Here is a 25553-nt window from a genome sequence, read left to right as displayed (position 1 = left end):
TGTTAGAAACACCTGGGTAGTTTTTCAAACTTATCCTTACTGAGCTCCACCCCAACCAATTAAATAAAAATCTGTGGGGGTGGGGCCCAGACACCGAAAAAAAAATTCTAGAAGCCTCTCAGGTGATTCTCGTCTGCAGTCAGGACCGAGAACCACTGTGTAATGGTTCAGGTGGGCCCACAGAACACATTTGAATATAAATGAGGTTCTCAAAATTTAGCTCCAAAGGAGGACTTTGGGCAGGACTGCCAGTCTTCAGGGGAAGCACATATAGGTAGAGGGAATGGGCTGGGGCGGAGAATGGAGGCTTCCTGAAGCTGCAACAATTAGGGCTTGATTAGGGAAGAGTGTGGTGGGGAAGTTGGCACTCATCGTTGGCCCTTCTTTTCTCTGTAATGAGATGAAGAATGAAACAAGGGGATGCTGTTTTGTGATCCTTCCATGTTTAATTCACACTGATGTTTTGCAGGCTTCTATCAGCCAAGAGCTGAAACCTGAAATACTGGAATAAAACATCCCTTAAAGAATATTATGACAGACTAGCAGTGAACACGATGTTCATATCCCGTGAAAGTAATTTCATCCCTTATTCCCTAGGCAGGTTTTCCAATGTCATCTTCATATTTGGATGAGATGTAAAAATAGGATTACTTCTTCCCCTTTCCTCTCCCCTTCAATCCCATGAATTTTTTCAATCAAAAACGAATCTCATTTGAATGGAGACTCATGCATCAGAGTACTTAATGGCCTGCCCATCACTGACTGGATCTCATGTTTTCTAAGTTGGGGAGTTGTGATACCATAAACCAAATCTCATGTGGAATATTCTGTGGGATGTTCAGGATGTCTGCTTTCTTATCCCTTTGATTTCCTTGAATAAATGCATAGTTAAAAAAATACATGTATCACATTTTATTTCAACGTCTGGCCAGTAGACCTAGAGGAGCAAACTGCATCACTGAGGTTCTCGTCAATTTACCAATCATTTAGTCAAGTTACTTTTGCCTATTGCTTTAGTCTCAATACATTTTCAAAGAAGAGTGCCGAGAGCTTGCTAGTTATTCTCCTAAGAATTGTTTGTGTCACTTCTAATTAATAATAATAGCAAGGAAAGTGGCTCAGTGAGATGGTGACTGTTGATGGGGCACAAACATTTCAAGGAGTAAACCAGTGCTTATAAATTAAGGTGCCATTCATTAGTGATTTAGTCTTTATAAACAGCTTTATAATTCTGTGAGCCTTGGGATGAAATCAGCCATTTAATTTACTATATGATGCTGTGTGATGAGGTGTTGAATACAAAAGAGCAATACCCCATGGGATTCTACTTCGGGTTGAGACCCTGACAGATTATTTGGATGAGAATTTAATGCAGTTATATATCCTTCTTATAAATGACAGTTATTAAATGCCAGTTAAAGCTACTTAACTGTGATCTAGGTCAGAGCTTTAAAAATTGGCATGAAATTGGAAACTTCCAATGAGTTTGTAAATATCTCTTCTGAAATTTGTATTCAATCTATTTTTCAGATAGAAGTTGTCTTGAAGAGCTAAAGTCACTGTCTTGAATTTCCTTATTTCTTTTTTTACTTTTTATTGAGATTATGATAGTTTACAACCTTGTGAAATTTCAGTTGTACATTATTGTTTGTCAGTCATATTGTAGACATACCACTTCACCCTTTGTGCCCACCCCCCAACCCCCTTTTCTCCTGGTAACCACTAACCTGTTCTCTTTGTCCATGTGTTTCATTTCCACATATGAGTGGAGTCATACAGAGATTGTCTCTCTCTATCTGGCTTATTTCACTTAACATAATACCCTCAAGGTCCATCCATGTTGTTGTGAATGGGATGATTTTATCCTTTTTTTATGACTGAGTAGTATTCCATTGTATATATATATACCATGTCTTCTTTATCCAATCTTCATCTGATGGACAGTTATGTTGCTTCCATGTCTTGGCTATTGTGAATAATGCTGCAATGAACGTAGGGGTGCATGGGTCTTTTTGGATCGCTGATTTCAAGTTATTTGGATAGATACCCAGTAGTGGGATGGCTGGGTCATATGGTATGTCTATTTTTAATTTTTTGAGGAATCTCCATACTGTTTTCCACAGTGGCTGCATCAGTTTGCATTCCCACTAGCAGTGTATGAGGGTTCCTTTTTCTCCACAACCTCTCCAACATTTGTTATTTTTTGTTTTGGTTATTTTAGTCATTCTAATGGATGTAAGGTGATATCTTAGTGTAGTTTCAATTTACATTTCCCTGATGATCAGTGATGATGAGCATCTTTTCATGTGCCTGTTGGCCATCCATATATTTTCTTTGGAGAAATGTCTATTCATGTCCCCTGCCCATTTTTTGATTGGGTTGTTTGATTTTTTGTTGTTGAGTTGTGTGAGCTCCTTATATATTATGGAGATTAACCCTTTGTCAGATATATGATTTGCAAATATTTTTTCCCAATTGGTGGGTTGTTTCTTTGTTTCAATCCTGTTTTCCCTTGCCTTGTAGAAGCTCTTTAGTCTGATGAAGTCCCACTTGTTTATTCTTTCTATTGTTTCCCTTCTCTGAGAAGACATGGTGTCTGAAAAGATCCTTTTAAGACTGATGTCAAAGAATGTACTGCCCATATTTTCTTCTAGAAGGCTTATGGTTTCAGGTCTCACCTTTAAGTCTTTGATCCATTTTGAGTTTATTTTTGTGAATAGCATAAATGAGTGGTCGATTTTCATTCTTTTACATGTGGCTGTCCAGTTTTCCCAACGCCATTTGTTGAAAAGACTTTCTTTTCTCCATTGTATGATCTCAGCTCCTTTGTTGAAGATTAGCTGTCCATAGATGTATCCTTATATTTTTATATTAATGAATTTATATTATAAGAATGAATTGCTAATTTCTTAGTTCTGGAAATGTATTACCACTATCCATATCATTGTACAACATTGCAAATGTACTTAATGCCATGGAATTGAACACTTAAAAAAGGTTAAAATGTTAGATTTTACGACAATTAAAAAAAAAGGACAACAGCTACAGAAGATAATAGAGAAGATTAACAGAACCAAAGCTGGTAGACCTTTGGCAAGACCAATCAAGAAAGAGGAGAAAAGATACAAAAAGAAAAAAGAAGAAAAACAAAATGAAGAAGGAGATATAACTGTAGATACAATAGCAATTTAAAAAATAATAATAACTTTGTTTGGGTTCTGGTTTGAACAGATTACCTGTTATAAGACATCTTTGAAATGAGTGGAGGTAAGTGAACACCGACTAGTATTGAAAACAATTAATGATTTATTGTTAATTGTGCCAAATGTGTTACTGATGTAGCATAGTTATATATATTTTTTAAAAGGCCTCAGTTTTAGTAATAAAAGATAACATTTAAGGAGGAATTTTTATGATGTCTGAGGTTTGCTTGAAAACAATCCAGAAAAAAAGAGTAGTGGGAGGTATGTGGAATGATAGTGCTAGATTGTGGTTAACTGTGGAAGCTGGTGATGAGCACGTGGAGTTATATTCTTCTTTCTGCTTTTGTATTTATCCAAAACTTTCTAGAATAAAATTTAAGCAAAATAATAAAAAACATTAAGAATGACTTTAAAAAGTTGCATATTTCTGTGCTTTTGGGGTACCTTCCCCCACCTCCCTGAAGATAAAGACGAAGGGAGACAGACAGAACTCATTCATATTCAGAATGTTAACATTCAATTTCATGCTTAAAATAATTGTTCCTTTGGGTGAAACTCCTTGGGCAAAGCTTTAGAAGTGCGTTTTAAGGGAAAATATATTTAGTTTTCATCAAATGCTTCCATTTCAATGATAATTTCCTGGCTTTGTGCATCAATTGGAGACGGAAAAGCTACTTGAGGGAAAGGAGCTGTTGAAAATTAGTTGGTAAATTTCCACAAACAGTTCTTTTGTGGAAAACAGAATGAGCAGGACAATACTCTTGACTCTAAAATGTTTGAAATGCCTTAGCTTGTGGCATTATCTTAACCATGATTGGAAAAATAAATCAACTTTATTCTAACTTTTTCCACATGAATCTTAAGTAGGAATGTACTTAGTGCTTGCCTTGGCAGGAGGTAACTTTCCACTGGCCCCTGTGGTAGGCTGAATAACGGCCCCTGAAGGCATCCAAGTTCTAACCTGGGAACGTGTGAATGTTACCTTATATAGCAAAAGGGATTTTGTAGATGTCTTTAGGGATTTTGAGATGGAAGATTATCCTGGATTATCACTAGAAGTGGACCCTAAAAGTCCACAAGTGTCTTGATAAGAGGAAGGCAGAGCGAGATCTTTTGATAGTGGAGAAACTGAAGTGAAGATGGAGCAGAGAGAGATCTGACAGAGAGGCACAAGATGATGTGATGATGGAAGCAGAGACAGATTTGAAGATGCTACTGCTGTCTTTGAAGATGGAGGAAGAGGTCATGAACCAAGGAATGCAGCTCTAGAAGCTGGAAAAGGAAAAGAAATGGATTCTCCCTTAGAGCCTGTGGAGGGAGTGAGGTCCTGCCAACTTGTTGAAACTGATTTTGGACTTCTGGCCTCCAGAAGAAGAGAATAAATTGTGTTGTTTTAAGCCACCAAATTCGTGGTAATTTGTTATGGTACCATAGGAATCTAATACATCACCCCAGCTCTTTCTCTTATGAGAATGACCAGGGAAGTGGCCTGGAGGGCCTGGCACTTGGCTTGTGTTTCAGAAGCACGTGAAGGTGAATACCATGGTTTGATTGATTCTTTGCGGGCACAGGTTGTACAACAGAATGAGAGGTGTGTTATGGTGGTTCCCACCTTAACCACAGAGGCTGTTTACATGTTCCACTTTGTTATTCTGCCTGATCCTCTGTTCTCTAAATCCCCTGGTTCTGAAAGTGGGATTTAGGGATTAGACGTACAGATGAGTACTTCACTGTAAGGTGCTAGAAGCAACACTAGCTGAATAAGGTAGATATCAGTTGGTGAGCCATGGTGGCCCAGAGTGGGGTGTTGGAGACAAAGTGGGCGGAGGACGTTGTCCATGTCGGTGGACGGTGGCGGTGGCTCAGCATGGGGTGTTTGAACTTGAATGGGTAGAGGAGTGTGACTGCACAGGTGTGGGAGTGATATTGAGTGAAAGAGACATTGGGAGATTGGTTACAGTAAAGAGAATTGATCAGTATAGTAAGGTTAACGTAACCAAATCTCTATTAAGTTATAGATATTTCCATTATCCCAGAAAGTTTCCTCATGCCCTTTCCTAGTCAAGTCCTGTCTCTGCCCCCCAGAGGCAACCAGTGTTCTGATTTTTTTCCACTAGAAATTAGTTTTGTCCATATTAGAATTTTATTAAAAATTCATATAAATTTATAAAATACAAATTATGAACTCTTTCTTTTAGGTCTTCTTTCACGCAGCGTAGTATTTTTGACATTCCTCCATTTGTTGTGTGTATCACTACTTTGTTCCTTTTTATTCCATTGTGAATTATAGTATTCCATTGTATGATTACACCATAATTTGTTCATCTGTTCTTCTGTTGATGGACATTTAGTTTCCTTTTTTCTCATTTGAATAAAGTTGCTATGAACAAAATTTGAATAAAATTCTTGTTTCTTTGGGTATGTACCAAAGACTGGAATTGCCAAGTGATAAAGAAGAGGTATATTTAGTTTTATAAGAAGCTGCCTGACCATTTTTCAAAGTTGCAATATTTTACATTTCTCCCAACAAAGTATGAGAGTTCTCATTGCTTGACATTTTTGCCAACATTTGATATTGCCAGTTCTACTCATTTCATCCTTTCTGGTGAGTGTATAGTGCTAGCTAATGGTGGTTTCAGTTTGATTTGTCTGGTGACTAATGATATTGAGCATTTTTTTCATTGGGTTGTTTGTCTTTTATTTTTGATTGTAACAATTTTTTTACCTAACCAAGACACCAGCTCCTTGTCGGTTGTATGCTTTTGTACCTTTTCTCCCAATCTGTGGTTTGCCTTTTTTTCCCTTCTTCTTCTCCCCAAAGCCCCCCAGTACATAGTTGTATATTTTAGTTGTAGGTCCTTCTAGTTGTGGCATGTGGGACGCCGCCTCAGCATGGCCCGATGAGCAGTACTAGGTCTGCACCCAAGACCTGAACTGGCAAAACCCTGGGCAGCTGAAGCAGAGCGCACAAAATTAACCACTCAGCCAAGGGGCCAGCCTCTGTGGTTTGCCTATTAATTTCCTTTAACAGTATCTTTAGATGAGCAGAACTCTTAAATTTTGATAAATTCTAATTTTTCAATTGTTTTTCTCTTATGCTTATTTTTTCCTGTGTCCTAAGAAATATTGACCTATCTCAAAGTCACAATGATATTCTGTGATTTGTTTCTTATCCTTGCCAGCCTGCATGTCTTTCTTTCTTCCTTCCTTCCTTCCTTCCTTTCTTTCTCTCTCTCTCTTTCCTTCTTTCCTTCCTTCCTCCCTTCCTCCCTCCTCCTTCTCTTTTTCTCTTTCTTTCTTTCTTTCCCTTCCTTCTGTAGGGGACCTGGAAATGGCCACCCCAAGATATGTCTCTTTGGCATCAGGATTATTTGAGGCTGATTACTTTTTATAAACTGGGACAGGGAAGGAGGCTCTGAGGAATGGAACTTGCCCTTTGTTAGGACACATTTACATTTGTAAGGTTAATCTCCATCTGTAAAAGGTGCCTCCCTCTCTGTACCAGGAAGAAGAAAGGAGATGACCTTCTCTCTAGAAACTCTTAATCAATACCAAAGGCAAGGACTTAAATCTGCATTTTATTGTGCTTGTCTGGTAACCTCCTGTAGCTGACTTCCCTCCCCCTCCCAACGTTGGCATTTCTTTAAGGATTAAGCATCTTTCCTTAGGATAGGAACTGATTGCTGTGCTCACCTGTGACCGCCCAGCTCTAGACAATAGACTTGCCTCCCTGCTACGCCCACTGAGATAGCAGACCACTACAGGCTGTGTCTGTCAAGCACTGTGCTGACAGGGCAATCTTGTGACTATTGTGGGAGGGACATTTCAGTCATATGTGAAATACCCTGTTTGGGGGTATATAACCACTCTGTGCACCCCACTTCTTCGGTGCCCTTTCTTCCTTAAGAAAGGCCCCGGGGCCATGGTTCCTCATAAAGCTTTGTTTAATTTTCTCTTGCTATTCTGTCTCATGTGAATTTAATTCGTTCTCCGGCCAGACGAACCCACATTTGGGAAGAGGAAATGTCTTCCTTCCTTCCTTCCTTCCTTCCTCCCTCCCTCCCTCCCTCCCTTTCTTCCTTCCTTCCTTCTCTCTTTACTTCTTTCTCTCCTTCTTTGCTTTATTGCACTGATTAAGGCCTCGAGCACAACGTTGACTAGAAGTGAGGGAGAATATCCTTGCTTGTTCCTGGTTTTAGGAGGGAAACTGTCACTCTTTCACTATCAAATATTACATCAACTGTAAGTTTGTCATAGATTTCCTTATGAGGTTGTGTGAGGTCCTAGTTTTCTGAGGATTTTTGTTGTGAACGAGTGTTGAATTTATCAAGTGCTTTTTCTCTGTCTAGTATGATGATCATATAGCTTTTCTCCTTTATCCTAAAAAGATGAATTATATTGATTTTTTAAATAGTTGGAAATGTATATGGTACAATTCAATGTACAATTCAACTGTTTTTAGTATATTCACAATGTTGTGCAAACATCACCACAGTGTAATTCTGGGACATTTTCATCATCCCAAGTAGAAACTCTGTGCCCATTAAGCAGTCGTGCCCCATTTCTCCTTCCCTCCAGCCCCTGGCAACCACTCATCTATTTTCTGTCTCTATGGATTTGCCTATTCTGGACATTTCATATAAACGGAGTCATATAACGTGTGATCTTTTGTGTCTGGTTTCTTTCACTTAGCGTATTTCAAAGGTTCACTCATGTTGTGGCATGTATCCGTAGTTAATTCCTTTCTATAATAGTCCAGCGCATATACAGTAGTTCTCTTTTGTCTGCAGAGGATCCGTTCCAAGACCCCCAGTGGATGCCTGAAACCTCAGATAGTTCCAAACCCTATTGATACTATTTTTTCCTGTACATACATACCTATGATAAAGTTTAATTTATAAATTAGGTACAGTAAGAGATTAACAACAATAATAAAGCAGAACAATTATAACAATACACTGTAATAGCTGTTACTGTAGATCTTAGAAATCTCAGCACATGATTTTTTTACTTACCTTTAAATTGGGAACTTTTACGTTTTCACTTGAAAGAAGCACATTACAGCTTCTCTTTGGCGTAGCCGAATTGCCAGCATCACTACTCTTGCACTTTGGGGCCATTATTAGTAAAATAAGGTAAATTAAATAAAATAACTTGAATGTAAGCACTGCGATGTCTCAACAGTTGATCTGACAACTGAGATGACTAGTAAGTGACTAATGGCTGGGTAGTGTATGCAGTGTGGACTCGATGGGCAAATGGCTGATTCATATCCCAGGCAGGACAGAGTGGACGGTGTGAAATTTCATCATGCTATCAAAATGGCATGCAATTTAAAACTTATGAATTGTTTATTTCTGGAATATTCCATTTAATATTTTTGGATCATGGTTGACCTTAGGTAACTGAAACCAAGGAAAGTGAAACCGTGGATAAGGAGGGAATACTGTACCATATTTTCTTTATCCATTCACAGGCAATGGATATTTGAGTTGTTTCCATGTTTTGGCTATTATGAATAATTCTGTTACGAACATTCATGTACGAGTTTTTATATGAGCATACGTTATCATTTCTCTTGGGTATATATCTTGAAGTGGAATTTCTGGGTTACATAGTAACTCTACATTTACTTTTTTGAGGAAACTTCTAGAAATTACATAGCTGTAGCACCATTATTCCCACCAGCAGTGGTGTCTTAGTGCTTGCCCTAAAGTTTGCAGTACACATTTCCAACTAATCCAAGTCCACTTTCAGTAACTCTAGACCACTTTATGCGTAGTGCCACTGCCCTATAACTGAGTATTCCTAATTCCTTCCTCCCATCTCTTTTAACGTTGCTGTCATTCATTTCACTTGTCCATAAGCTATCACCGCCCAATACATTGTTGCCAGAATTATATTAAACAAACTGCTATGTTTAGATCAGTGAAGAATATGAAAAAGGGGCCAGCCTGGTGGCTCAGCAGTTAAGTTTGTATGTTCTGCTTTGGTGGCCTGGGGTTCGCCGGTTTGGGTCCTGGGTGTAGACCTATGCACTGCTTATCAAGCCATGCTGTGGCAGGCATCCCATATATGAAATAGAGGGAGATGGGCATAGATGTTAGCTCAGGGCTAATTTTCCTCAAAAAAAAAAAAAAAAAAGGAATATGAAAAATAGGGGCCAGCCCACTGATATAGTGGTTAGGTTTGTGTGCTCCACTTCAGTGGCCCCGGGTTTGTGGGTTCGGATCCTGGGCACAGATCTATACACTGCTAATCAAGCCGTGCTGTGGTGGCATCCCATATAAGAAAAATAGAGGAAGATTGGATCAGATGTTAGCTCAGGGACAATCTTCCTCAAGCAAAAAGATGAAGATTGGCAACAGATGTCAGGTTAAGGCCAATCTTCCTCACCAAAAAAAAAAAAGAAGAAGAAGAAGAAGAAGAAAAATAAAAGATTTTGTTTTATCTTCATTTGTTACTTCTCTAATGCTCTTCCTTTCTTTATATAGATCCTAAATTCTGACACATATTTTCCCTGTCTCTGAAGAATTTCTTTTAGCATTTTTTGCAAGGCAGTTCTATTGGTGAGAGCTTCCCTCTGGTTTTGTTTGTCTGAGAAAGTCTTTATTTCTCCTTCACTTTTGAAGGATAATTTCACTGGATACAGAATTCTAGATTGGTGGATTTATTTCTTTCAACAGTTTAACTATTTCACTCCATTCTCTTCTTGCTTGGAGTTTCTGAAGAGAAGTCCAATGTAATTCTTATCTCTAATTCTCTGTAGGTATGGTGATTTTTTTCCTCTGGCTATTTCCAAGATTTTCTCTTGGTCTTTGATTTTCCATGGTTTGAATATGATATACCTAGATGTAGATTTTTTTGGCATTTATCCCGTTTGGTGGTCTCTGAGATTCCTAGATCTGTAGTTTGGTGTCTATTAATTTTGGAAAATTCTCAGCCACAATTAATTCAAATATTTTTTCTGCTCCCCCTCTCTTTCTTCTATTTCTGATATTCTAACTATGTGTACATTCCTTTTGACCAAGAATAATTGACCTACAGTTCTTGGATATTCTGTTCTATATTTTTAATTCTTTTCTCTTTTCACTTAAGTTTGGAAAGTTTCTATTGATGTATCTTCAAGCTCACTGACTCTTTCCTCAGCCATGTCCAGTCTATTCATGATTTCATGAAAGGCATTCTTCATTTCTGTTGCAGTGGTTTTGTTTCTATCACTTCCTTTTAATTCTTTCTTATCCATCTTTCTAATAACCTTACTCATCTGTTTTTGCATATTGTCTTCTTTTTCCACTAGAGCCTTTAGCATATTAATTACAGTTCTTTTAAATTCCTTGTGTAATAATTTCAAAATCTCTCCTATATCTGAGTCAGTTTCTGACACTTGCTTTGTCTCTTGAGGCTGAGTTTTGTCTTGCCTTTTAGTGTGCTTTGTAATTTTTTGTCGAAGGCCTGAGTTGATGTATTGGGTAATAGGAACTGAGGTAAATAGGACTTTAGTGTGAGGTAAATAAGACTTTATGTTTATCTGGCTAGGAGTTAGGTTGTGTTTAATATTTCCTATAGCTGTAGACGTCAGAGGCTCAATTTCCCCTAGTGTCTTTGCTTTTGTCTTCCCTGTTGTCTTCGGGTTTCCCTAGAAACTTCTTCTTAAACATAGTCTGTGCCTTGTAACTCTCTCAGTTGTAATCTGTTGTTGTTACAATGGAGCCCTGTTAAACATATTAAGGTATTGGAGAGGGAAACCATTCTATAATCTCATGATTAAATCTCACTGCTTTAGTGGGCCTGAGCTCCTGGGAAAAGTTTCTTAGCCCTTTTTTTCTGCCCTTATGTGAGACAGGAAGGCAAGAGGGGGCTGGAGCTGCCTAATTGCCCTTCTCCTAGGTCAGATAAGGCTCTGGTAAAGTAGCTTTCCTTGAGGGCCACCCTTTGCTATTGAGAATAGAATGCTCTAGGCTTGTTTCAAAATGGTTATTCCTCCCGCCCCCACTGAACTGGGAGCAGGAAGCTGCTTTTTCTAGTCTTCATTGGGAATACCTGGTGGGGCTCCTGGAAGTAAAACTCACAAAAGTGTAGGAGCCTCTCTAAGATCGAATCCTTAGGGTCTTTTTTTTTTTTTTAACTCTGAAGCTCATCCACACTCGGCCTCCAGCAATTTGTCAACTACTGTCTAAGTGTTCCTACGAGTTTATAGCTCCAGTGCATTCTGCTCCTAGTAAGCTGTGATCTTATGTATTCACATGTCTCTCCAGTTTTCAGGGCAGTGGTCTGCCCTGTGACCTCAATTCTCTGATGGATCTAAGAAAAACTGTTGATTTTTCAACTTGTTCAATTTTTTTTTCTTCTTTTTCTTCTTCTCCCCAAAGCCCCCCAGCACATAGCTGTATATTCTAGTTGCGGGTCCTTCTGGTTGTGCTATGTGGGACACCTCCTCAGCATGCCCTGATGAGTGGTGCCATGTCTGCACCTGGGATCTGAACCCATGAAACCCTTGGCCACCAAAGTGGAGTGCTCGAACCCAACCACTTGGCCATGGGGCCGAGTCCTGACATTTTTCTTGTAGGAGAACTGGGGAGATGACTTCCAAACTCTCTATATGTCGGAGCCAAACCTGAAGTCCAGTACGTTGATTTTTGAATGTTAAATCAACTTTGCATTCCAGGGAAATATTTCACTTGGTCATGATTTATTCTTCTTTTTTTTAGTATTTCTGGATTCAATGTGCTAGTATTTTGCTCAGGACTTCTGTGTTCATGATGAATATTGGTCTATAGCTTTCTTGTAAATTTTTTTTGGGTTTTTGTAATCAAGTTGGGGTGGATACCTTTCTGCTCTATTTTCTGACAGTGTTTATGTAAGATTGGTATTATTTCCTTTTTAGTGTTTGAAACAATGCACCTATGAAGTTCTTTATTCTTCTGTTACTCCTTTCCTGCCTTCTTTGGATGAATTCATATTTTATTATTATATTTTATTTCATGTATTGATCTTTAGCTGCATATTTTTTAATACTTTTAAGGGATGCTGTATCCCAGAAATTACAGTGTAATCTAAGTTATTGCAGTCTATCTTCAAATAATATTATACTACCTCATGAACAGTATAAGAACTTTAAAATAGTCTTTTTCCAGTTCCCTTTTACCCATTTTATTCTTGTTGTCTTATTTTTTACTTTTAGATATGTGATAATTCCCATAATATTTGGTTGATATTTTTTAAAGCTGTTTATCTTAAAAGAGTTAAAAATATGCACATATACACATACTTTGCCATGGACTTTGCATTTTCCTGAAGATTTAGGGTTAAATCTGTTATCACTTTCTTTCAGCCTGAAGAACTTTTAACATTTCTTGTGGCGCAGGTCTGCTGGAGACTAATTCTCTCTGCTGTTGTCACTCTGAAAATGTCTTTATTTCACCTTCCTTTTTAAATGATATTTTCTCCTGATGTAGAATTCTAGGCTGAGTGTTTTTGTTTTTCATTTATCACTTTAAAGATGTTGTTGCATCGTCCTGTGTCCTTCGTTGTTTCAGGTGACATGTTGGCTATTATTTATATGGATTTTACCTTGTATATAATGTGTCTTCTTCTTCTTCTTTTTGAACTCTGCTTAAAAGCAGAAAATCTACTGTAAAGGTTACTACTGGGTCTGGCCCTGTGGCCTAGTGGTTAGGTTTGGCGTGCTCTGCTTTGGCAGCCCCGGGTTCAGTTTTGGGCGTGGACCTACACCACTTGTTGGCAGCTATGCTCTGGCAGCAACCCAAATACCAAATGGAGGATGATTGGCACAGATGTTAGCTCAGGGTGACTCTTCCTCAAGCAAAAAAAAAATGAGGAAGGTGGGCAACAGATATTAGCTCAGAGTGAATCTTCCTCAGCAAAAGACCCCCAAAAAACAAAAAGTTACTGCTTATCTTTATTTTTTTTCAGCAGTCTGAATACTGTGATTGAATATGTGTGATGTTTATGTTTATCCTGCTTGGGATCATGGAGCTTAAAAGTTCTGTGGATTGATACCGTTCATCAATTTTGGAAAGTTTTCAACTATGATCTTGTCAAATACATCTTCAATCAGTTGTTCTGTCATATATATTAAACCACGAAGTTTTTGTGTGGTTTGAGATACAACCAAAGGGAACTGAAACAGATATTGGTACCCAGGAATGGGATGCTGTTTCAATAAACACCTGAAATATGTAGCACTATTTTAAGAGCTGGTTGGTAGTGGGAGGTTGGAAAAATGGTGAGGAAACTGTTATAGAATACTAAAAAATGGTGATCCATTTGATGAAATGGTCATTTGAGGTATCTTGGAAGACAGACAATGTACTTAAAGCTTGGATTTGGGCAAGGAGATCTCCCAGTGAAATTTTGAAAACATCGTCTGCTTCTATTTAACTGCATATAAGGTAGTACAAGAAAGGAAGAATCAAAAGAATTGACGAGAATGCAAGCAGAATTTATAGGAAAAATTGGGAGACTAAGACTTACTGGATTGGAAAATAAAATTGTTTCTCATCTCCAGCTTCTGCAGTCAGTGACAGATTCTCAGAGTAAGATAATGTTGAGGGGGGTAAACATCAGACTTGGGGTGCTGCCAATAAGTGTTGGCCTCAGAGTAAATTCCAAGTCAAGAAAGTGGCTGTATGACCTTTTGTTGACTTCTGAACGAATTAGGGTGATACCGAATATATCTTCTCTGCTGTACACAAGGGTTTGTGGGAATCTTAAGGTCGTGATCCACAGCAGTCTGATATAGCAATCCTTCCAAAGTCTAGAGATAGGGAGACACCTAGAAGAATTGTTCTCAAAGAATGGCTTTGGCTACAGGGAGTAAAATGAATGAAATACATTGGAAACCCACAAAATTTTTGAGAAGACTGTATGAGCAGGAGTGCCATTTGCCTGGACTAAAAGGGATTGAGCAGTACAGAGGTTAAAAGGCTTCTGGGCCCCTAACTTTCTCTATCCAGGAAGCAGGCTAAATTTTTTCTCTCAAAGAGCGTGTTTTCTAGTGAGCTCTCTAGAAGTGGTCAACGAGGATGATAGAAAGGAAGGACATCCTAGAGAGTGGAGCCAAGATCCAGGATAACAGTGAACTAGGAAGCCACTTTCAGGGAATACAACCAGGGTCAAACCAAGGAATATTTACTGCTCCTAAAGTGGAGGGACCTGGAAACATTTTCCCAGCAGGATTTCAGACTTGCTGTCTATCAATGACTGTTACGTGCTTCTCATTTCCCCCCTTTTTGAACTGGAGTGTCTGTTACGATTATCCTGTCCTTGCTTCACAACTGTATGCTGTTTTTGTGAGGGCGGTACATTGCCTTCTTCATTCATAGGTTTCTGGACCAAGAGGACTTGGACCCACATCTATCACATGGAATTCCAACCTGATATTGTGTTTGAGAAAACTTTTGAGGGTCCTGGGCTGGGAATGAGCATACTTTTCAGATGGATGAGCATGAATAATTCTTGCCTGATGGTGGAATTGTTGGTGGATTGTATTAGTGACTACAGTCCTTCACTCCTCCCTGTGTTCATGCCCTTTGTCATGGAAAACTTGCAGTACCCTCCCACTCTGACTCTGGCTTTGGTCATGTGACTTTCATAAATGTGGTGGAAATGCCAGCCTGCCACTTCTGAGCTTAGCTTTTTAAAGATTTTGCTTAACGCACTTGCACTCTTTCATCGCTGCCGTCACCATGACAAGGTCATTCCCAACTTGGTTCACTGCTCCCAGGAGAAGGATGAAGTTACACCGAGCAGAGCCAAACCACATGAATGAGTGAGAAGTCCAGCCAACATCTTCCACGTTTAGCCTGGATCAGCAGAACCCCTCAGAAGTGTGAAAAATACGTTTGTTGTGTATCGTTGAGACTTTGTGGTTGATTGATATACAGCAATTTTGTAGCAAAAGCCAACTGATAAAAGGAGTGTCCTGAGAGTTTAGAACAGTCTTTTCGTAAATTCTGAGAAACAAACCAATTGTAATTCTCCAGGCACATGCAGTGCACATCTAGCAATTTTGTGCATTTGGAAAACAATCTCCCTTCCCTAATATTTTTTCCTGTTGATTTGCTGCAGGGCTTGAAATTCTACCATTTGGTCTAAGGCACTGCCTTCCTGTAGTCTTCTGTTAAAATAAAAACGCCCCATGGAGGGGCCGGCCCGGTGGTGCAGTGGTTAAGTGCACACATTCTGCTTCGGCAGCCCGTGGTTCCCCAGTTCAGATCCCAGATGCGAACATGGCAACACTTGGCAAGCCTTGCTGTGGTAGGCATCCCACATATAAAGTAGAGGAAGATGGGCATGGATGTTAGCTCAGGGCCAGTCTTCCTCAGCAAAAAGAGGAGGATTGGCAGCAGATTTTAACTCAGGGCTAATCTTCCTCAAAAAAAAAAAAAAAAGAAAAGCCCCATGGAAAGAGTAACATATTAAGCCATTATCAGCAACTATTACACATCCATTTATCAGATAACCCAGCTGAAAGAAACAGTATACAGAGTTGGCTTGTGAGCAAGTGGACATGCCAGGAGGAGTTGGGCACAGTGTGGAGAGGTGGGCAGAAGCTGAAAATGAATATTGTGACTTCACAGTTTTTTCTTAAGGTCTACCCTATCGCAGGAGTTAATTTAATGAATCAAATAATATTATATATAATTAGAGATACATAATATAAGACATCACGTATATATAATTATATATATAAAATGTCATTTAGTGTAACTCTTTCATTTTATAGACAGTGAAACTGAATCCAGTGACTTGGAAACACTGGTAAGAGACAAGCAAACTCCTGAGGCACTGGCAAGCATGTTTCAGCAGTGGTGTGCATTTCAAAACAGCAGTTTTTCCCCCAGTTCTTCAAGATATGGCTATAACAGATTTGTAGTGTCTATTTTTTTGCTTACTGAATTTTACTCTTCTGTTATTTTCTTGGGCACTGCCATTGTTTTCTTTCTTAACTGTTCAAAAGCCTATTAGCTGGGGTGTCGTCTACTTCACCAGCTCAGATCAGAAATGACGTTGTACTCAGGTTGCTGATGGTGAGGGACATGAGGTGCTCTGACTGGGCCTGCCTCACTTGGTCAGTCAGAGGAGATGTCTTGAGAACTGTCTTCCTTCTGGCATGGGTCCACTGCCTGGACGCCTTCTGCCATTTTTGGCCAAAGATCAGGTTAAGGGTGTTCACTGTAGTTTCCTAGGCTGCTTATGAGGGTATCTTTCAGCCTCTCTGAGCAGAGGCAAATGACTGAGCTGTGTATAAAACAAGAATCACAAATATTGACAAAACAGGTAGTTTTTCTTCCCTCAACAAATTCTGTTCTATTTTCTGCCTAAATTAATATTAAGGAATAATTGAATCTTACCCACACTGACTTTTCAGCCATCAGCTGGTGAAGTCCCTTTCTTTGAACAATTCGTACATCAGAGCAGTGGGGATCGCATCCTTAAGCCCCATGGGCATGACCTTAAGATTATTCCCTTGGTGGCCAATTGACTTTCCCCCCCTTTCTAAAGCCAACATGATGTAAAATGATGTTAAATGAAAACATTTACTTTCTCATTTGGGCAGAGAGAGAGGCTTAATTGTTTCATGAAGAGAATAATTACAGGGTAGCAAACATGCAAAAATTCATGTGATATTAGACAGAGGAAGATGAAGGAGGGAAGCACTGCTCGTATTTTTGTTTCCTCCATTTCTCTTAACGTGGCCGGCAGGCCGGCCCAGACCACGTGGCGCTGTGCTCTCCTACTGAATGCTTTTCACGTCTAGGTGTTCCCAGATAAAGGAAGCTTCATCATACAGCAATGGTCATGGTCTCAGCTGGCTGGAACAGATTGTCTAAAGACTCCCTGAAACATCACCGTTCCATGCTATCTCTATAATCTAATTCAATTTAGCTTAACAAGCATTTCTTGTCCACTGTTTGAGTCCAATACTTGGCTAGTGCAGGATGAGCAATAGCAGCCTTGACATAACTTAATAGTCAGGAGTAAGGTTAATGGTGTTACATAGGAAGTATCATGTATTTTTTGCAGAATTAGAGAATTCGTTTTCAGTTGGACCCCAATTGGGCTGTAACTGCCCCGTAAAGTCCTGACACGCCAAAGAACACGGAGAGAGTGGCATTGAGTTTAAAGAACTGCAACTTCAGACAGACAAACACTTGTCATCACTAGACTTGCAAGTGAAGTAAGCAGGTCACGTTTACAGGGAATAACAGGGGAAGAAAAAATACTTATAGGGACTCTAAAGAGAACTTTATGTATCTGTGTGTTCAAAGACTAAGAATTATGTACAAAGAATTACAGGGAAACTGAAACAGGAAAATGCCCTCCTCACACCAAACATCATCGGAAAAGACTTAGAAACACAGAAAGTGATAAGAAGAATAAGGCACGGGGACAACAAGCTGGACCTGAGCAGAGACACAGATCACAGAGATCATTATTGGATCCATCATGAGGAGGCACTTGAAATTGATGTCCTATTCGTTATCGTCATCGTCATCATCATCATCACCATATTGACTTAATCAGTACTTACCGTGACTCAAGCTCTGTGTTAAGTGATTTATGTGTTTTAGTTTACCTAATTTTCCAAAGAACTCTGTGAGATAGGTCCTCTTATGCTGACTTTACAGATGAGGAAACTCAGAGGTGAGTTACTTTTCCCAAGATCACATAGCTGGTATGTAGTGGAGTCATCACCCAACTAGGTTGTTCTGCCTTAAGATCTTAATCATCACACCACATGGGCTTACCCAATAAATACTATATACAGTTTCCATTTCACTGTTTGGACTCATCCTTCCCAATAAATCTGTTTGTCATCTTCTGTTTCAGAATTAAATATGCCATCCAGGTATATTTATGTAAGATACTCTTAATGAAGGGACACTTTCTACCCATTGCACTCAGAATTCCGGTAACTAGAGTTGATATAAACAGACTTTTTGTATGGAATGGTCTGTTTCCAAGGCTTAATTCTTTCTGGATATACTGCTATTATAGTCTTTATTACAATAATTTGAAGCCCCTTTCCACTCAAAAAAGAAACTACTAAGGCAAGCTTGTAAAATCAATCACAAAGGCATCTCTTCTGTTGAAGCAATAGAAATGGCCTTTTTTTTTTTTTTTTTTTTTTTGCTGAGGAAGATTCACCCTGAGCTAACATCTGTTGCCAACCTTTCTCTTTTTTTGCTTGAGGAAGATTAGTCCTGAGCTAAGATCTGTGACAATCTTCCTCTAATTTGCATGTGGATCGCTGCCACAGCATGACTGGTAAGTGGTGTAGGTCTGTGCCTGGGATCCAAACCTGCAAACCTAGGCCGCTGAAGCAGAGGGCACCAAACCTAACCACTATGCCACGGGGCCTGCCCCTAGAAGTATCTTTTAAGGTGAGAATGCATTGAAAATCTTCAACACTTTTTCTTTACTGCTTCTTTTTTGGCTGGTTGGAATCATCATTACCATGTTCCGGGTTTTCTAGAAAGAACTACCTTGTATTAAACCATCTTGATAGCAGGGTTCTTGCTGCATCAGCAATGACAACCTGCCAGGTGGTTCTGTTCTGTGTAGAATGCTGTTGCCAGCTTTTTTTTTAATCATCATTTTCTTCTAGAGATTTTTCTTTCTCTGAATAAAAAACATAAATCCTTTCCATTTGTTTTGTTGGCGTGATTATGAGTATGGTTTTGAATATATCATTTATATATGATTTTAGTAGGGTGATTATTTTTGGATCTTCATGTTAGAACTAGCAAATCCTGTCTGATAATCTAGGTCTTCTGGTTATTTCCCACCCCTTTCCCCTGCCTTTTTGTAATCTTACGTGTTTCAGCCAAAAAACTTCCAAAAATGTTCTTTTCACAGCATATTTTCCCTTTTGAATTTTAGCTTCCACTGAAGGTTCAGGGACAAAACGATCCACTTTTCTCTCTTTGTATTTTGTAAAAATGATGAAACTGCCTCTTCTTTACTTTGCCTGTCTAACTTTTCTCGTCTAGAATTTATCGTGTAGAAACAGATAGGTGTCACTGCTTTTCCCTTAGGTAAGATTCAGAATATTCTTCATTATTTTGAGGGATAAAGAAGAGGAAGAAAAAGGGCTATGCATATCAGTGGAATTTGAAATGAATAGAAGCAATTGTTATCTGTGGGTGAAGCTAACTGTAGCCTTCCCAGAGGCAAGAGTTAAGTCTGTCCCATTTAACACCAATGACTCTATAATGTTTTATACTGTTTTACATGCAGATATGGATGTGCACTTTTTTTTTTAATACAGTTTGGATAATTTACTCTTAGCGTCTTCTCTTTTCTCAGATTGTCTTTCTCTCTAGAATACAGTTCTGCCCACTCAAGGGCCATCTCACAATAGTAGGAATATATTTGGGGAATAACTAACTGCGCTGCTCTAGCCAAAGTTCTTTGCCTTTGAGATTTTGACAAAACTCAAAAGACATTTGCCAAAGGATGGACGAACCTCACTGAAACAGAGTACCTATAGATATTTCATGCAAATTGTGACTGAGGACTGCTGTGCCATCAGTGACCAAGGCACCTCATCTTCCCATCTCTCCCTCTCACTCTTTCTTAGACCACAGGCTCTCGACTGTCTGCCTCTTTCTCTATGTCGCTCCAATCTCTTTTTCTGCAGATTAATGTTTTCTATTTACGCATCTGTCTGCAGCCAAACGGCGAGCTCAGTCCGAGTCACATGGCTCTTGAGTTCAATTACATTCTACCCACTGAGTATAGTTGGGATATCTCTTAATTTAAATTCTTGAGGAAGTATTTTGACTTAGCACTGGCTAGACAATGGATGACCTGGTCTTGGATCTAGTGTCTACTATTGATCCAGTCAATCATAACAATCCTACAATGGATAACATGTGTACTTTAGACTGCTTTGGGGTTAAGGACAGAGCAAGCCCATTTACAGACTAGACAAAGTAACGGGGACTGTGACTGGCTAAGAAGATGAGTGGTTTTGAGAAGACCTATTTTTTTCAGACCAAATCACCCTTCTTGTTTAATTGATAAATAAAGTCAGCTGTGTGCATTAAGAAAAATACCTCATTGTATTTTTAACCTACTGGACTGACATTCCAGGCCCTTTCAGTTTCATCAAAAGCAGTTGTCTAGGATTCAATTTGCTTCCTCCCAATTTTATTGTTGGCTTTTTTATGCCTGGCTCCTGGCCCTCATGTTTCTTTCATATAGATATGGCTGCAACCCTCGTTGGCTCCAAGGCAGACCTGTTGGCTTTTCTGGATCCTTGGCATTTCCCAGCACTGCCCCCTGACTCTTTCTTCTTCTAGTGCCTCAGGGAGCCCATCCCACTTTAACTCAGATTTGCAGACCCCAACTCCAGTACTAGATTATATAGGTTAGTATTTGGACCCCCTTTGAGGTGTTGTTTGAATGTTTAACCTACTTATGTGGTTCTCCAGTTTCTTTCTAAGAAGCGTAGATGGAAACATTTTACTGGCAGAGCAGTTAGTTTCTTATAACTTTGTTGGTTATGTCTCTAAAGCAGGAGACATGCATGAAAACTAAATTAGTACTTAGATAGGCAGGAAGCAGGTAGGATGATTATGGTGAGAAATCTAGGTCAGCAAAGTCATCTCGTTGGAAGGGCATCCTAACCAGGAGGACATCTTTCCAGGCTAGAGATATTAGTTAATTGCACTTATAAATTCCTCGTGTTCAGATTTTTGACATTTTATCTTGGCTACCTTTGAGGCCTACATTAGACTTTTATAGGAGGTGCAGAGAAATCACTCACTTCAAAATTATATTGCAGTCTTCTTGATAAATTCACCATTGGTCTTTCTATCCAAGGAGGAGATTTAATAATAAATCTGAGTCTCTTAACAGCAATATCAAAGCGCTGACGCTCTTCCTGTCCTGCCCAAGATCTATGCCCTGACGCGGGATATTGTGTCACATCCTAATACCAGCACACTGAGCAGTTATTCAGTTTCTACAGCAGCCTGAATGCACCACTTTATGAACCTTCAAAGTCAGAGTTACGAGCAGAATTGCTTAAGGAAGTTTGAGCATTCCGCCATCCCACACAAAATGATTTAAACCAAAGCCAGAGGGCAAAATTTGGGGACTGAGGTGAGCAATGATGAGGCATCCTCAACATTCCTCAGGTTGTCTTTTTCTACCTGCACTCAAGGAACTTGGCTAGACCCTGGTGGGCCAAGGATGGGGAGGACCACGTAGTTAAGTTGCTACGTCGCTTTTGGTGAGCTGCTTGGTCTCTCTGGAGCTCCATTTCCTCAGGAAAACTCAAGTGTTGGGTGAGATTACTGGTTCTGAGCTCAGGCAGTGGGTTGCTTGGGTATACTGTGATTGGTTGCAAAGTGTATCATAGGTAATTTGTTACAGATTACACTGAAAATAGTAAGGTTTGGGAAACAATTTTATTTTATTTTTTTTTTTTAAAGATTGGCACCTGAGCTAACATCTGCTGCCAATCTTCCTTTTTTTTTTCTTCTTCTCCCTGAAGCCCCCCAGTACATAGTTGTATGTTCTAGTTATGAGTCCTTCTGTTTGTGCTATGTGGGACGGTGCCTCAACATGGCCTGATGAGCGGTGCCACTATCCGCACCCAGGATCTGAACCAGCGAAACCCTGAGCCACCGAAGCGGAGCGTGTGAACTTAACCAGTTGGCCATGGGGCCGGCCCCCAATTTTATTTTTAAAGAGTGAAATCAAGGCTGTTCCTATAATATTATCCCTCTCATTTGCTTACATCAAGGTATGTTTTCATGAGTAAAACACTAGAAAGGTATGTTAATTTCCTAGGACTGCCGTAACAAAGCATCACAAACTGAGTGGCTTATAACAACAGAAATTTATTGTCTCACAGTTCTGGAGGCCAGACATCCAAAACCAAGGTGTTGGCAGGGTCACGCTCCCTCTGAAACCTCTAGTCTGCCACTTGGTGAATCATGAATCCTAAATAGCATCAGCAACATCAACAGCCAGTGGGGAGCAGTCCAGGTGCTTGAGAACAACCAGCCAATGTGGGTATTTGCTTTTATGGAGACCCAGATATCTCTTGAAAAATCAGTAAAACAGTCTAGATAGTCAAGGACATTGTCTCTTCTGACTTCTGGATTATTTTGTGGGGGTCTTTCCTTTGGCTTTTGGGGCCCAACTCTCATAGAGCTGTTTAGACAACCTTACTGAAGTGATCCCGGGAAACGGATCTATCTCAACCGAAAGTTTTCCAGAGAGGACATTTTCTGTAGGATCCATTCCAATTCGAGACACTCCCACTCTCAGTAGTTTTTGTCCTGAATTTAGTATCTAATATGGTAGACTTGATGGGTTTTTCTCTGTTTGTGCTTAGAGGAAATAGTGAACTGTATTTCAAAGCCTTTAAGAAATGTGGAGGAATTACCTAATTTTATTGCAAATGCTCAACTAAATGCAATGCAGATTTTTCGCCGAGAGCTGCTGTGGGGCAGGTCGCGATCGTGGGCAGGGAACCGAGTGAACCAGGGTCTGGGCAGTGCCGGGCCAGGGAGCACAGGCCGGGGCTTCTCCGAAGACCAGGCACAGTCAACGAGCGTCTGCCACGGAAACCAGAGGTCGGGCCAGCGGGAATGGTGGCTCCGAGGTCGTGACCCATCTTCTCTCCCCCAGACCCTTTCCCGAGACTTCGCTGCACGGCTGTTCCCTGAACGAGCATGGTGGCCGACAGTTGAGAGTTTTCGCTGGACTCAGCCCAGCAGAAAGATGCAGCCCTCGCTCCTGGCTGGCCGCTGCCCCTCCGCCTTGGTGGCCTCCTTGTTCGGTTCCGGCAGCCCTCAGCCGATGGCCTCTCACAGATCAGCAGCAAGCCTGTCTACCAGCAGCAGTGTGGCCGCCAGCAACAAGCTCATGATGTCCAGCAACCAGATCGCCACGGTCATCAATGTCTCGGTGGAGGCAGAGAACACCTTATACAAGGACATCCAGTACGTGCAGGTACCTGTGGCCAAGGCACCCATCACCGGCCTTTGCGACTTCCCGGGCCCTATGGCTGAGCGCACCCACCGTGTGGAGGTGAGCCTGTGGCTCTGCCTTGCCACCTCTGGAAACACCAGCCACCACCCTGCTGGATACCCATGCCTGGGCGAAGCCGTGCCAGCCACCATCTTGCCCAGCAACGGCTTTCGGGAGCAGCTCATCCACTACGAATCCCAGCTGTTTGGCAAGCACACTGCGCACATAGTCAACTCCCTGATGGGCGTGATCCCTGACGTCTATGAGGAGGTCTGTTTGACGGCAGCCAAGCAAGGAGCCATCCTGACCAGTCCCGGCTCCGGCGCTGGGAGGCGCGGATCGGCCGTTGACGCTACACCAAGATCTGAACCTGAACATTCTACTTTAGTTGATAACAGAAAATCAGATGATGGCTTTTATAAGGGCAAGAAGAAAGGGAGGGTGGCTGCAGGTTTTAACCTTATAATCCGTATCTTTGAAGAATAAAGCTCACTAAATCTAAGATGGTGAAAATAAGTTTCCTACCCTGGGAGTGCCAGGGCACAACCGCTAGGGCCTGGCCAGAAAGGAGGTGAGGCAGGTGGTGCCCACTCAGATGGACGTGCCAGCAGCGCTCAGTGCCTGTGGCAGGCCTGGAATCCCACAGCTCTCCCCCAGGCCGACTACCCAGGAGCACCTCAGCCAGAATCTCACCTCATTCTTTAGAACCCAAAGCCAGAGCTTTAGGCCTCATGGCACCTCCCATACCTCTCACAGTAAGTGTAAACCTACTGGATAAGTGGCTTTCAAGTGGTGCTCCTGGGGCCTTGGGCGCTTCAGGCCACCCTTACCCCCACCTTCAACCAGAGTGGCCCAACCCTGGGTTTCTAGATTGGATTTAGGCATAAGATAGTTTATGAAGAAAATATTTCATTATATAAAAATAAAAAAAAATTTTTTTGAGTGCTGTGCCAAATGGCAAGGTCTCAAGGTGCCTTTGGTGACCTCCCACCAGCCTTTGATGAAAAGTGGCCTTAGTCTCTTTCTCTGGAGCACATGCTGAGAGAGCAGGCCTGATGTCAGGCCTCAAGATTTCCTCTTACAGGCCTTGGCTCGGAAGGTTGGAGCTGTGAGCTGTCACCTCTGTCACCTCCCCTCATGGGACCTGGGACCTCTTGGAGGTTCAGTTTCCTCACGAGTCCAAGCAATGGCAGCCCTTCTCTCATGGGGTCATTGTGAGGGTTGAACAATCACTAGCAGCCTGCCCGGCACATGGTGCATGCTTAGAGTTAAGGGTGGCTCTTGTTATGAATGACGCTCTTGTGCGCTGCTGGTCTGTGGTCAGCACTCATCCTCACGACAGCCTTTTCCCCATCCGTGCACAGCTCTTTATTGTTTACAAAGCATTCTTCCGAAAAATCATCCTGTAAGGGGGAAAAATGTTTAAGGTCCTATTGTACCCTCTGGCAGGGCAAGCCTAGACTTAGCCTTTTTAGAGTTCCCATTGTGTTAATCCATGTGTGTCCAAGGGTTGTGAAGCAAGGAGCATGATTCCAGCTCCACCTTAAATGTCTTGTTTAGCATCACTGACCATTGGAATCAGTCCATCAGTCTGGATATCCACCAAGAGCCAGGGGGACACTTGCCCGAGGGACAAACGAGTTGGCCCCATGACTAGGGCCTGGAATCTTGAATTGTTCAAACTCCCCAGGTACCTGGGGGTGTCGCTTAGGACCAGCTGCTTTAATTGAGACAAACAATATATGAGGAAAACAAAGGCACAACTGCTCCTGTTGACGCAGAGCTGGGGGTCCAGAGCCCAGCGGAGGTTGAATGTTCTTTCTCTCCAAACATGCCCCTGCCCCACTTCCAGAAAGCGAGTGCCCAGGGATGCACCTGCGGAGAAAAATGAATGAAAAATCACTGCTCTGGACTGAGCTTGTTTTACAGGTGGAAAAATAGGCCCACAGAATACCAGGACCGGTGTGGCAGAGCCCCAAAGCAATGTTTCTGGCAGAAACCCAGATGAAAGTTTCTTTTAAAGCACTTTTTAAGAGAAATTTATTTGGAGATATATCTATATCTATATCTATCTATCTATATATAATATAGAATATGAATATGATATATGGATATATGGTACATAGATATGGATATAAAATCCCAGTGAACTTGCCTTTTCCAAGGTGTCACGTAAATGTAATCATGCATGATGTGACCCCTGGAAGCTGGCTTCTTTCATTGGGCATAATGTCTTTGAGATTCATCCATGTTGTTGCTTTTTGGTGGTGTTCCATTATATGGATACACCAGTTTGTTTTACATTCACTCAATGAAAGATACTTGGGT

The 25553-nt window shown here is 40.8% G+C and overlaps 1 protein-coding gene across 1 annotated transcript; it reads left to right on the top strand.

Moving 5' to 3' along the window:
* The first annotated feature begins 22670 nt into the window (after positions 1-22670).
* On the top strand, positions 22671-23711 carry LOC103550050 (uncharacterized). The gene has a single exon (XM_070619843.1). It carries the CDS (start codon positions 22671-22673, stop codon positions 23709-23711), a length of 1041 nt encoding a protein of 346 aa, XP_070475944.1.
* The last annotated feature ends 1842 nt before the right edge of the window (positions 23712-25553 follow it).

This window comes from Equus przewalskii, chromosome 1 (genome assembly GCF_037783145.1).
Source record: "Equus przewalskii isolate Varuska chromosome 1, EquPr2, whole genome shotgun sequence".
Lineage (NCBI taxonomy): Eukaryota > Metazoa > Chordata > Mammalia > Perissodactyla > Equidae > Equus > Equus przewalskii.
The sequence above is the reverse complement of the archived record's forward strand: the minus strand, read 5'-3'. Positions and strand labels throughout refer to the sequence as shown.